Source organism: Amblyraja radiata, chromosome 32 (assembly GCF_010909765.2).
Source record: "Amblyraja radiata isolate CabotCenter1 chromosome 32, sAmbRad1.1.pri, whole genome shotgun sequence".
NCBI classification, from domain to species: domain Eukaryota; kingdom Metazoa; phylum Chordata; class Chondrichthyes; order Rajiformes; family Rajidae; genus Amblyraja; species Amblyraja radiata.
In genome coordinates, this window is record NC_045987.1 from 1,670,559 (window position 1) to 1,684,112 (window position 13,554).

The 13,554-nt window shown below is 54.5% G+C and overlaps 1 protein-coding gene across 2 annotated transcripts in view; it reads left to right on the top strand.

The window, feature by feature from the left end:
• The window catches only part of nsmf (NMDA receptor synaptonuclear signaling and neuronal migration factor), a 41,449-nt gene that overhangs the window by 11,530 nt on the left and 16,365 nt on the right, over positions 1-13,554 (top strand). For both annotated transcript variants that reach the window (XM_033048615.1, XM_033048616.1), the window contains 4 exons: positions 2,787-2,862; positions 5,097-5,102; positions 5,199-5,267; positions 8,657-8,709. In XM_033048615.1, coding sequence (XP_032904506.1) covers positions 2,787-2,862; positions 5,097-5,102; positions 5,199-5,267; positions 8,657-8,709 — 204 coding nt within the window. The remainder of the gene's footprint in view (positions 1-2,786; positions 2,863-5,096; positions 5,103-5,198; positions 5,268-8,656; positions 8,710-13,554) is intronic.

A 13,554-nucleotide genomic window follows, 5' to 3' on the forward strand; every position in this document is an offset into this window, starting at 1 on the left:
AGCGAATCGTGATGCGAGTTTGTACATCTGTGTCCGTGGCGAGGACATAAGTAGCCGCCTGTGTTGGCGCTGCCGTGGAACCTCTGAGGGTGAACGGTAAAATCCCCGGAGCTGAAACAAGTTCCATTACTGCTCTGATTTCAAGACAGGAATCTTACTGATAAATAATTTGCAGTTTGGTTGCTAGGATGTTCTGCAGCCAGGAAGCTTCTATAGCAACGTGTGGTGGGTTATTGAGTTAATCTGCTTTTGTACGACTGCAACAAGGTGGATGTGTGAGTAACGGCTTGAATGGGTGATGGGTTGTGGAACTATCGGCTCTGTCTCATTCAGCTTTAGCATCAGCAGATAGATTTGACTATAACGTTCTAACAAAGGGCGGCACAGTGGTGCAGCGGTAGAGTTGCTGCCTCACAGCGCCAGAGACCCGGGTTCCATCCTGACTACGGGTGCTGTCTGTACGGAGTTTGTACGTTCTCCCCGTGACCCGCGTGGGTTTTCTCCGGGTGCTCCGGTTTCTTCCCACACTCCAAAAACGTGCAGGTTTGTAGGTTAATTGGCTTCTGTAAATTGTCCCTAGTGTGTGTAGGATAGGAACAAGTGATTGTTGGTTGGCACGGACCTGGTGGGCCGAAGGGCCTGTTTCCGTGCTGTATCTCTAAACAAAATTAAACACTAAAGATGAGAGGGCAGCTCATAGAGTGATACAGCGTGGAAACAGGCCCTTTGGCCCAACTTGCCCATGCTGACCAACATGCCCCATCTATACTAGTCCCACCTGCCTGCCAGTGTGTGGCCCCTATCCCTCCAAACCTGTCCTATCCATGTACCTGTCCAAATGTCTTTTAAATGTTGTTGTAGTCCCTGCCTCAACTACCTCCTCTGGTTAAAGTGTTGCTGTAAATGGGTCAAAGTGCAGGTCATGGTAGAATCTGGGTGAGGGGGGGGGGGTTGATGGGAAAGTGGTGACGGAGGGGGGGTGGAGCGGATTTAATCGGGACCTGAGAGGTAACGTTGTCTCACAAGGGGTTGTAGGTGTATGGAACAAGTTGCCGGAGAATGTAGTTGAGGCAGGTACTATCGCAATGTTGAAGAGACGTTTAGACAGGTGCTAGGATAGAACAGGTTTAGTAGGATTTGGGCCAAACGCATGCAGGTGAGCCTAGTGTAGATGGGGCATGTTGGTTGGAGTGGGCAAGTTGGGCCGAGGGGCCTGTTTCCACGCTGTACGACTCTCTACGACTCTATGAAGTGGTTAGGGTAGGATTAGTTAAATGGGTGATGGTTAGCATGGACTGGATGGGCCGAATGGCCTGTCTCTCTCCATAAGCCAGGAGAATGGCGTGCCTGTTCTTAGAAGCGGCATCTGACTGGAAGCAACGCTGAAGGTTGTGGGAGTAGTTTGTATCGGCCAAGCTTCTGGGAATCTAGAGTTGGCATGTGGCATTCTGTTGGTAGGTTGTAAAGGCCATGTGGCATTTGAGGAAACCACCCTATGATGTCCTGGGCCTTACACAGGTTCCCATTGTAGATGTGGGCTGACAATGATCCTGGGATCATGTGCAAAACCCTGTCCCAGCCAACACGACTCGTAGACCCGCAGGGTTCAAACTGCCCAATGGTGGGTGAACACCAGAGGTTTGGAGAGGCCAGTCCGTGCTGTTGCCTTGGTGATAATTAGAAGACCAACTTAGGGCAAGGAACTGCTGGTCAAAGGACACAGAGTGCTGGAGTAACTCAGCGGGTCAGGCAGCATCTGTGGAGAACATGGATAGGTGACGTTTCACAGAGTGCTGGAGTAACTCAGCGGGTCAGGCAGCATCTGTGGAGAATATGGATAGGTGACGTTTCACAAAATGCTGGAGTAACTCAGCGGGTCAGGCAGCATCTGTGGAGAATGTGGATAGGTGACGTTTCACAGAGTGCTGGAGTAACAGCGGGTTAGGCAGCATCTCTGGGGAAGGAACGGTGACGTTTCAGGTCGAGGCCCTTAAGACCTCTCCAGAGATGCTGCCTGTCCCGCTGAGATACTCCAGCATTTTGTGTCGGTGTAAACCAGCATCTGCAGTTCCTTCCCACACATCACCTATCCATGTTCTCCAGAGATGTTGCCTCACCTGTGGAGTTACTCCAGCACTTTTGCTTCTTTTTTTGGTGAACCAGTATCTGTAGTTCCTTGTTTCTACATCTCAGTCCAAAGCTGGCTAACTTTTATCCATTCTTGATGTTTGCTGGTTCACTCGGCTAACTCTGAGTCCGATCTCCTCTCCTCGGTTCCATGAATGGCCACACTCAATGTCCAGCTGGCAGTCGTGGCTGTAGGTCACCACCGTCTGTTTTAGCGTGGACTTTACTTCATTCCCCCCCCATCCGGGCCGCTGAGGAGGAGGATGTTCACCGTCGGGGTTCCACCAGCCCGGCGTGAGGGCCTGAGCATCGGGCCGCCCGGTGCGGCGACTGCGGGTGCTCGGAAGGCCCAGACCACGGATGAACATCTGGGAAGATCGGAGGGGAGGCTGGCTGGACTATGGTGCCTTCCTCACCTTGGTGCCACTGTGTTATGTTGTGTCGTGGACTTTCTGTGTTTGTGCTTTTCTTTTTTTAATTCAATTTTATTTTTAATATGTTTTATTATTTATTATTTATTTATTTTTATGATACTGCCTGTAAGGAAAATTCATTTCGTTGTCTCTAATTGAGACAATGACAATAAATTTGAATACAATACAATACAATACAATCTGTCTTTCCTTGGGTCATTCTGACCACAGCCTGGTTTCTTTCAGACGATGTACCAATCCGCACTTGGTTTCCAAAAGAAAACCTTTTCAACTTTCAGACGGCTACAACCGCAATGCAGGCGTGAGTATAGAAACATCATTCTCCTTGTTTGTTGCTGGGCGCCGTTGCTGGATAGAGTGGATTTTTAAATGTAAATACTGGTTCTGTTCTGCTGTTGCGCACTATCCTGCAGGCATTGCCACTTTCATTTCACTGCACATCTTTTTATTTTTTTATTTTTTTATTTTTTATTAGAAGTAAGTACAATAATATGGTACCATAGATACCTAGTATATATTGGCATGTTATAATTCATGTACAGCTTCTTCTTATTTTTATTTTAACAATAACAAGGAGACAGAAAAAGAATAGGCAAGAAAGTGAGAAAAGGAAGATGAGAAAATAAAGAAAATGAAGAGAAACGAATCAGAGGTAGAAGGCAGAAGAATCAAGGGGAGATAGCTATTTGTTATTCTTGTCCACCATCCACCTAGTCCTGAAGCGGATCGTATCTACGTTTGTGTTGCACCATATGCTTCTAAGAAGTCGACAAATAGGAGGAATCGTATTTCTTCAAGATGTAGGGTTTCCGACATGTTTGAAATCCACATTTTAAGTGGTATCGATGTATTTTTCCCTGCACATCTTGTATGTGTACGTGACAAATAAAGGTGACTTGACGATGTGGAGAGGATGTATCCAGCCGCGGGAGCGGTCACCTTTAGGAAGGAGATGAGGAGGAATTTCTTTAGTCAGAGGGTGGTGAATCTTCATTGCCGCCGTTGGCTGTGGAGGCAAAAGTCAGTGGATATGATTAAGCTGGAGGCTGAGAGATTCTTGATTAGGTTGGGGTTGTCAGGGGTTATGGGGAGAAGGCAGGAGAATGGGATTGAGAGCGAAAGATAGATCAGCCATGATTGAATGGTGGAGTAGACGTGATGGGCCGAATGGCCTAATTCTGCTCCTAGAACGTATGACCTTATGAGCCTGGGGCAATAGGGATATCCAGGTGCAGGGAGGTAAGGTAGGAAAGAAGACTTGATGCGGAGATTTGGAAATAATCTTATTGAAGACTAGAGGGAATACTGTATGTAGGAAGGAACTGCAGAAGCTGGTTTCAACCAAAGATAGACACAAAAAGCTGGAGGAACTCAGCGGGTCAGGCAGCATCTCTGGAGAGAAGGAATGGGTGACGTTTACGGGTCGAGACCCTTCTTCAGTCTGGCTTTGTTCTGGCCTTTTCTTACCTCTAGTTCCGCACCCTCTACTTTCAGTCTGATGAAGGGTCTCGACCCTGAAACGTCACCCATTCCTGAGCACTTTGCGTCTATCTTCGGTGCAAGCCAGCATCCGTGCCGTCTCATACCGCTGTGTTGCCGGGTAGCCGAGCGGCATGTGAAGCGGAGGGTGTGTCCGAGAGGCAGCAGGTATATCAGCTGCTGAGACCAGGTGCAACATGACGTAGAGAATATGATTATTCCCTTTTGGCCGAGGTACATTAACAGGAGCTGGCAACAAACAGACACAAGGCACACGTTTGCTAATGCAAGGATATGTTCCCTTTTATCTGCTGCTTACAGTACATGAAAGGATAATGCATCTGGATTCAGTCAGAACAGAAGCAGCTGGCAGTGGACCAGCGAGTCATGTACAGATCCATACTCTTCCTAAACCCCAAGTAGGATTCCACTAATCCCCAACTAATTGGGTGTCAGTTAATGACTGAGCCGTCTCCGAAACCTTTCTGTTATTCTGATCAGTGATTATTTTGCTTAAACAGGCAAAAGAATGGCAGCATTTGAGAGCTTGGATCACATTTTAATGAGATCACGCTGAATATTAAATAGCAGTAACTTTAATTGGCTAGTATGTGGAGAGAGAACTCCCATTGGTGAATTTTATAATTGAATGCAGGAGCGATGAGCCCTGTATATACATGATAATCCCCGGGGTTTCAACCAATTTACGGGCCGGCACGGTGGTGCAGCGGGTAGAGCTGCTGCCTCACAGCGCCATGACCCGAGTTCAATCCCTACTACGGGTGCTGTCTGTACGGAGTTTGCACGTTCTCCCCGTGACCTGTGTGGGTTTTCCCCGGGTGCTCCGGTTTCCTCCCACACTCCAAAAACGTGCAGGTTTGTGGGTTAATTGGCTTGGTGTATGTGTAAATTGTCCGTAGTGTGTGTGTACGATAGTGTTGATGTGCGGGGATCGCTGGTTGGCACCGACTCGGTTGGTGAATGTCTGTTTCTGTCAGTAATGTGATCTTTCCATTTCCCCCCCTATTACTGCTGATCCATGTGCCCGTCATGAAGAATATCGTAAGTACTTGACATTATTTCCATGGCAACTCTTTGTTCTTTATGTAGTCTACCCGTGCATGTTAAATACACAGTTGACGTTGCATCCTCCGCCAGGGCTTTCCGCGGCTACACAGAGAGGAAGAGGAGGAAGCGTGAGAACGAGTGTGCTGCTGTCATCCAGAGGTACGCAGGTTCTCTCCCCGCCTCCTCTCAGCAAAGACTTTGCACCCTTACCCACACCAAACGCACGGTGGCCCAGCGGGTAGAGCTGCTGCCTCATAGCACCAGGGTCCCCAGTTCGATCCTGACCTCAGGTGCTGTCTATACGGAGTTTGCACGTTCTCCCCGTGACCTGCGTGGGTTTTCGCCGAGATCTTCGGTTTCCTCCCACACTCCGAAGACGTACAGGTTTGTAAGTTAATCGGCTCTAGTGCGCGTAGGATAGAATTAGTGTACGGGTGATCGCTGGTCGGCGCGGAATGAGGAAACTAAACTAAACATCCTGCTGTGTGCAAGGTTCAGAGATGAGTGTCTGGAGTCCACTTGGAAACAGGCCCTTCGGCCCACCGAGTCTGTGCCGACCAGTGATCACCCCACACACTAGTTCCACCCTACACACTGGGGTCCATTTACAGAAGCCAATTAACTGACAAACCTGCACGTTTTTGGAGTGTGGGAGGAAACCAGAGCGCCCTGGAGAAAACCCACACGGTCACTGGGAGAACGTGCAAACTCCGTACGGACAGCACCCGTGGTCAGGATCGAACCTGAGTCTCTGGCGCTGTGAAGCAGCAACTCTACCCCTGCGCCACCGTGCCGCCCTTTGTTAGAACTTTTAAGCCAAATCTATCTGCCGGTGCTAAAGCTGAATGAGACAGAGCCGATAGTTCCACAACCCATCACCCATTCAAGCCGTTACTCACACATCCACCCCGTCACTGTGTCCCCCCCCTTCACTGTGCCCCCCCCCCGTCACTGTGCCCCCTCCCGTCACTGTGCCCCCCCCCGTCACTGTGCCCCCTCCCCTGTCACTGTGCCCCCCCCGTCACCGTGCCCCCCCCCGTCACTGTGCCCCCCCGTCACTGTGCCCCCCCCCCGTCACCGTGCCCCCCCCGTCACTGTGCCCCCCCCATCACTGTGCCCCCCCCCCGTCACTGTGCCCCCCCCCGTCACTGTGCCCCCCCCCGTCACCGTGCCCCCCCCCGTCACTGTGCCCCCCCCATCACTGTGCCCCCCCCGTCACTGTGCCCCCCCCCGTCACTGTGCCCCCCCCCGCCACCGTGCCCCCCCCCCGTCACTGTGCCCCCCCCCGTCACTGTGCCCCCCCCCCGTCACTGTGCCCCCCCCCGTCACTGTGCCCCCCCCCCGTCACTGTGCCCCCCCCGTCACCGTGCCCCCCCCCGTCACCGTGCCCCCCCCCCGTCACTGTGCCCCCCCCCGTCACCGTGCCCCCCCCCCCGTCACTGTGCCCCCTCCCGTCACTGTGCCCCCCCCCGTCACTGTGCCCCCTCCCCTGTCACTGTGCCCCCCCCCCGTCACTGTGCCCCCCCCCGTCACCGTGCCCCCCCCCCGTCACTGCCCCCTCCCGTCACTGTGCCCCCCCCCGTCACTGTGCCCCCTCCCCTGTCACTGTGCCCCCCCCCGTCACTGTGCCCCCCCCCGTCACTGTGCCCCCCCCCCGTCACTGTGCCCCCCCCCCGTCACCGTGCCCCCCCCCATCACTGTGCCCCCTCCCCTGTCACTGTGCCCCCCCATCACTGTGCCCCCTCCCCTGTCACTGTGCCCCCTCCCCGTCACTGTGCCCCCCCCCCCGTCACCGTGCCCCCCCCCGTCACTGTGCCCCCCCCCGTCACTGTGCCCCCCCCGTCACTGTGCCCCCCCCCGTCACTGTGCCCCCTCCCCTGTCACTATGCCCCCTCCCCTGTCACTGTGCCCCCCCTCCCCGTCACTGTGCCCCCCCGTCACTGTGCCCCCCCCCCGTCACCGTGCCCCCCCCCCCCGTCACTGTGCCCCCCCCCCCGTCACCGTGCCCCCCCCCGTCACTGTGCCCCCTCCCCTGTCACTGTGCCCCCCCCCTGTCACTGTGCCCCCCCGTCACCGTGCCCCCCCCCCCGTCACTGTGCCCCCCCCCCGTCACTGTGCCCCCTCCCCTGTCACTGTGCCCCCCCCCCCCCCGTCACTGTGCCCCCTCCCCTGTCACTGTGCCCCCCCCCCCGTCACTGTGCCCCCCCCCCGTCACTGTGCCCCCTCCCCTGTCACTGTGCCCCCCCCCTGTCACTGTGCCCCCCTCCCCTGTCACTGTGCCCCCCCCCCGTCACTGTGCCCCCCCCCGTCACTGTGCCCCCCCGTCACCGTGCCCCCCCCCCCGTCACTGTGCCCCCCCCCCCGTCACTGTGCCCCCCCCCCCGTCACTGTGCCCCCCCCCCCGTCACTGTGCCCCCCCCCGTCACTGTGCCCCCCCCCGTCACTGTGCCCCCCCCCGTCACTGTGCCCCCCCCCCCGTCACTGTGCCCCCCCCCCCCGTCACTGCCCCCTCCCCTGTCACTGTGCCCCCCCCGTCACTGTGCCCCCTCCCCTGTCACTGTGCCCCCTCCCCCGTCACTGTGCCCCCCCGTCACTGTGCCCCCCCGTCACTGTGCCCCCTCCCCTGTCACTGTGCCCCCCCCCCGTCACTGTGCCCCCCCCCCGTCACTGTGCCCCCCCCCGTCACTGTGCCCCCCCCGTCACTGTGCCCCCCCCCGTCACTGTGCCCCTCCCCTGTCACTGTGCCCCCCCGTCACCGTGCCCCCCCCCGTCACTGTGCCCCCTCCCCTGTCACTGTGCCCCCCCCCCGTCACTGTGCCCCCCCCCCGTCACCGTGCCCCCCCCCGTCACCGTGCCCCCCCCCATCACTGTGCCCCCCCCCGTCACCGTGCCCCCCCCCATCACTGTGCCCCCCCCCCGTCACCGTGCCCCCCCCCGTCACTGTGCCCCCTCCCCTGTCACTGTGCCCCCCCCTGTCACTGTGCCCCCCCCCGTCACCGTGCCCCCCCCCCCCGTCACTGTGCCCCCACCCGTCACTGTGCCCCCCCCCGTCACTGTGCCCCCCCCGTCACTGTGCCCCCCCCCCCCCCCGTCACTGTGCCCCCCCCCGTCACTGTGCCCCCCCCGTCACTGTTCCACCCCCCCCCCGTCACTGTGCCCCCCCCCATCACTGTTCCACCCCCCCCCCATCACTGTGCCCCCCGTCACTGTTCCACCCCCCCCCGTCACTGTGCCCCCCCCCCCGTCACTGTGCCCCCCCCGTCACTGTTCCACCCCCCCCCCCGTCACTGTGCCCCCCCCCCATCACTGTGCCCCCCGTCACTGTTCCACCCCCCCCCATCACTGTGCCCCCCCCCCCCCATCACTGTGCCCCCCCCGTCACTGTGCCCCCCCCCCTGTCACCGTACATTGTGGCTTTTCATTACTGCTACTTTCACCAGAATGAACGTACAAAGAGCGACCGGATCCACAAGTTACAGTCACATCATCACACGCTTTTAGTTTGGAGCCAACTCTGAATATTTGATTCTAAACTTTCTTCGCTGCAGAAATTTCCGTAAGCACCTGCGAATGGTTGGGAGTCGAAGAATTCGAGTTCAGGGTAAGTAGTGACTGTTGTTCTATCTGTTTCTGTGAGTCTGCAACCTTCCTATCACCTGTTCACCTGACGGTCTGCTGGTTGTTCCCCTGTGTGTGTGGTTCAGTGTGTGTGTGTGTGTGTGTGTGTGTGTGGGGTTCAGCGTGACTGTGTGTGTGGTTCAGCGTGACTGTGTGTGTGTGTGTGTGTGGTTCAGCGTGACTGTGTGTGTGTGTGTGTGTGTGTGTGTGTGTGTGGTTCAGCGTGACTGTGTGTGTGTGTGTGTGTGTGTGTGTGTGTGTGTGTGGTTCAGCGTGACTGTGTGTGTGTGGTTCAGCGTGACTGTGTGTGTGTGTGGTTCAGCGTGACTGTGTGTGTGGTTCAGCGTGACTGTGTGTGTGTGTGTGTGTGTGGTTCAGCGTGACTGTGTGTGTGTGTGTGTGTGTGTGTGTGTGTGTGGTTCAGCGTGACTGTGTGTGTGTGTGTGGTTCAGCGTGACTGTGTGTGTGTGTGTGTGGTTCAGCGTGACTGTGTGTGTGTGTGTGTGTGTGGTTCAGCGTGACTGTGTGTGTGTGTGTGTGTGTGGTTCAGCGTGACTGTGTGTGTGTGTGTGTGTGTGGTTCAGCGTGACTGTGTGTGTGTGTGTGTGTGTGGTTCAGCGTGACTGTGTGTGTGTGTGTGTGTGTGTGTGTGTGGTTCAGCGTGACTGTGTGTGTGTGTGTGTGTGTGGTTCAGCGTGACTGTGTGTGTGTGTGTGTGTGTGTTTCAGCGTGACTGTGTGTGTGTGTGTGTGTGTGGTTCAGCGTGACTGTGTGTGTGTGTGTGTGTGTGGTTCAGCGTGACTGTGTGTGTGTGTGGTTCAGCGTGACTGTGTGTGTGTGTGTGTGTGTGGTTCAGCGTGACTGTGTGTGTGTGTGTGTGTGTGGTTCAGCGTGACTGTGTGTGTGTGTGTGTGTGTGGTTCAGCGTGACTGTGTGTGTGTGTGTGTGTGTGGTTCAGCGTGACTGTGTGTGTGTGTGTGTGTGTGGTTCAGCGTGACTGTGTGTGTGTGTGGTTCAGCGTGACTGTGTGTGTGTGTGTGGTTCAGCGTGACTGTGTGTGTGTGTGGTTCAGCGTGACTGTGTGTGTGTGTGTGTGTGTGGTTCAGCGTGACTGTGTGTGTGTGTGTGGTTCAGCGTGACTGTGTGTGTGTGTGTGTGTGTGGTTCAGCGTGACTGTGTGTGTGTGTGTGTGTGTGGTTCAGCGTGACTGTGTGTGTGTGTGGTTCAGCGTGACTGTGTGTGTGTGTGGTTCAGCGTGACTGTGTGTGTGTGGTTCAGCGTGACTGTGTGTGTGTGTGTGGTTCAGCGTGACTGTGTGTGTGTGTGTGTGTGTGGTTCAGCATGACTGTGTGTGTGTGTGTGTGTGGTTCAGCGTGACTGTGTGTGTGTGTGGTTCAGCGTGACTGTGTGTGTGTGTGTGTGTGGTTCAGCGTGACTGTGTGTGTGTGTGTGTGTGTGGTTCAGCGTGACTGTGTGTGTGTGTGTGTGGTTCAGCGTGACTGTGTGTGTGTGTGGTTCAGCGTGACTGTGTGTGTGTGTGTGTGTGGTTCAGCGTGACTGTGTGTGTGTGTGTGTGTGGTTCAGCGTGACTGTGTGTGTGTGTGGTTCAGCGTGACTGTGTGTGTGTGTGTGTGTGGTTCAGCGTGACTGTGTGTGTGTGTGGTTCAGCGTGACTGTGTGTGTGTGGTTCAGCGTGACTGTGTGTGTGTGTGTGTGTGGTTCAGCATGACTGTGTGTGTGTGTGGTTCAGCGTGACTGTGTGTGTGTGTGTGTGTGGTTCAGCGTGACTGTGTGTGTGTGTGGTTCAGCGTGACTGTGTGTGTGTGGTTCAGCGTGACTGTGTGTGTGTGTGTGTGTGGTTCAGCATGACTGTGTGTGTGTGTGGTTCAGCGTGACTGTGTGTGTGTGTGGTTCAGCGTGACTGTGTGTGTGTGTGTGTGTGGTTCAGCGTGACTGTGTGTGTGTGTGGTTCAGCGTGACTGTGTGTGTGTGTGTGTGTGTGTGGTTCAGCATGACTGTGTGTGTGTGTGGTTCAGCGTGACTGTGTGTGTGTGTGGTTCAGCGTGACTGTGTGTGTGTGTGGTTCAGCGTGACTGTGTGTGTGTGTGTGTGTGGTTCAGCGTGACTGTGTGTGTGTGTGGTTCAGCGTGACTGTGTGTGTGTGTGGTTCAGCGTGACTGTGTGTGTGTGTGTGTGTGTGTGGTTCAGCGTGACTGTGTGTGTGTGTGTGTGTGTGTGGTTCAGCGTGACTGTGTGTGTGTGTGTGTGTGGTTCAGCATGACTGTGTGTGTGTGTGTGTGTGGTTCAGCGTGACTGTGTGTGTGTGTGTGTGTGTGGTTCAGCGTGACTGTGTGTGTGTGTGTGTGTGTGGTTCAGCGTGACTGTGTGTGTGTGTGTGTGTGGTTCAGCGTGACTGTGTGTGTGTGTGTGTGTGGTTCAGCGTGACTGTGTGTGTGTGTGGTTCAGCGTGACTGTGTGTGTGTGTGGTTCAGCGTGACTGTGTGTGTGTGTGTGTGTGGTTCAGCATGACTGTGTGTGTGTGTGTGTGTGGTTCAGCGTGACTGTGTGTGTGTGTGTGTGTGTGGTTCAGCGTGACTGTGTGTGTGTGTGTGTGGTTCAGCGTGACTGTGTGTGTGTGTGGTTCAGCGTGACTGTGTGTGTGTGTGTGTGTGTGTGTGTGTGTGTGGTTCAGCGTGACTGTGTGTGTGTGTGTGTGTGTGTGTGTGTGTGCATGGAAGTGTGTGTGTTATGAGCAGAAAAAGGTACGACTCTTTGGGCGACTATTCACGACCATACAGGCTTCACATGTCGTCTGTTTGGTGGTTGAGTAGTTGCCCAAAGAATCGTACTTTGTTCTGGTCGCCGCTGGATTTTCAACATTTGGAACATTTCCGGTGACCTGCTGCGATTATGACCCGTGCCGGCAAGTTGACGAAAATAATTGCGTAAGTGGGACAGGCCCTTTAGTCTTTCTTAAAAACATCCAGTGAATTGGCCTCCACTGCCTTCTGTGGCAGAGAATTCCACAGATTCACAACTCTCTTTGTGAAAAGTTGTGTATGGCATTGCACTGCATGGTGTGGTTTGCAAGTGTAACATTCACATGGGTACAGTGCCTGCACGAGATCATCCTCAACGATCCAATACAGGAATATAAAAGCAACAATAGACAATAGGTGCAGGAGTAGGCCATTCAGCCCTTCGAACCAGCACCGCCATTCAATGTGATCATGGCTGATCATCCACAATCAGTACCCCGTTCCTGCCTTCTCCCCATATCCCCTGACTCCGCTATCTTTAAGAGCCCTATCTAGCTCTCTCTTGAAAGTATCCAGAGAACCGTCCTCCACCGCCCTCTGAGGCAGAGAATTCCACAGACTCACAACTCTCTGTGAGAAAAAGTGTTTCCTCATCTCCGTTCTAAATGGCTTACCCATTATTTTTAAACTGTGGCCCCTGGTTCTGGACTCCCCCCAACATCGGGAACATGTTTCCTGCCTCTAGCGTGTCCAAACTCTTAATAATCTTATGTTTCAATAAGATCCCCTCTCATCCAGAGTGTACAAGCCCAGCCGCTCCATTCTCTCAGCATATGACAGTCCCGCCATCCTGGGAATGGCCTCCGAACGGTGAGGTGAAAGTACAAACCTCATGAGCCTGCTTGTCGGGGTCATTATTGACCAGTGGATACTGGTCACCAGGTGATACGACTTACAGGTTACCTGTTACAGGTGATACGACTTAATCATGCTATACACAGCAGCTCAGTCTGCAATAACTCTCGATGCTGGGAACTCTCAGCAGGTCAGAAGCCTCTGCAAATGAAACATAGAGACCTTCCTGTTTCAGTCTGAGGCCTTTTGTCGAAGCAGGGACGGAGAGAGGACAGCTTAATCTTCATTTGCACAGAAGGTTGAAGAGTGGCACAGTGGTAGTTGCTGCCCCACAGCGCCACAGGCATACGGTCATAATTAACTGGAGCAGAATGAAGCCATTCAGGCCACAAGGTCTACATCAGCATTCAAGCATGGCTGATCTATATCTCCCCCCAACCCCATTCTCCTGCCAGATCCCCATAACCCCTGACACCCATGCTGATCACCCATCACCTGTATTAAACGATCGGTCTGTAGGGTGTGTGTAAATGTGTATGTACCTGTGTGTGTGTGTAAATGTGTGTGTATCTGTGTATGTATCTATGTGTGTGTGTGTATGTATCTATGTGTGTGTGTGTATGTGTGTGTGTATGTATCTATGTGTGTGTGTGTGTGTATGTATCTATGTGTGTGTGTGTGTGTGTGAATGTATCTGTGTGTGTGCATGCGTATGTGTGTGTGTGTGTGTGTGTATGTATCTATGTGTGTGTGTGTGTGTGTGTGTAAATGTGTATGTATCTATGTGTGTGTGTGTGTGTGTGTGTGTGTGAGACCTTGGCAACAACTCTGATGAGAGTCAGTGTTTAATTGCTTATTATATCATGCAGAGGATTGAGTTACTCCAGCTACACCTGGCCTCTCTGCATTATTTAACACTTGGCGATCTTTAACTACCTTCCCACCTTGCCAATGTCAAACACTAATTAAATCCTGCCCCCTCGGGTGGTTGTGTTGGACTTGATTATGAACATTGGGTGGCGACGCTTGGCGGGACACTGTGCTAATCACTGCAGAGCAGAGGGGAGTCGGGCAGATGGCCCCTTGTTGTTGGTCGTCAGCCCGACCTCCTGATAATCAGGTGTCTGGATCCCGCCTCATCTCCCTGCAGCGGCATGTGACAGCATTTGACCCCTGCGGCTGACCTCTCCCGTTGACCTTTCCCCTCTCCCGTT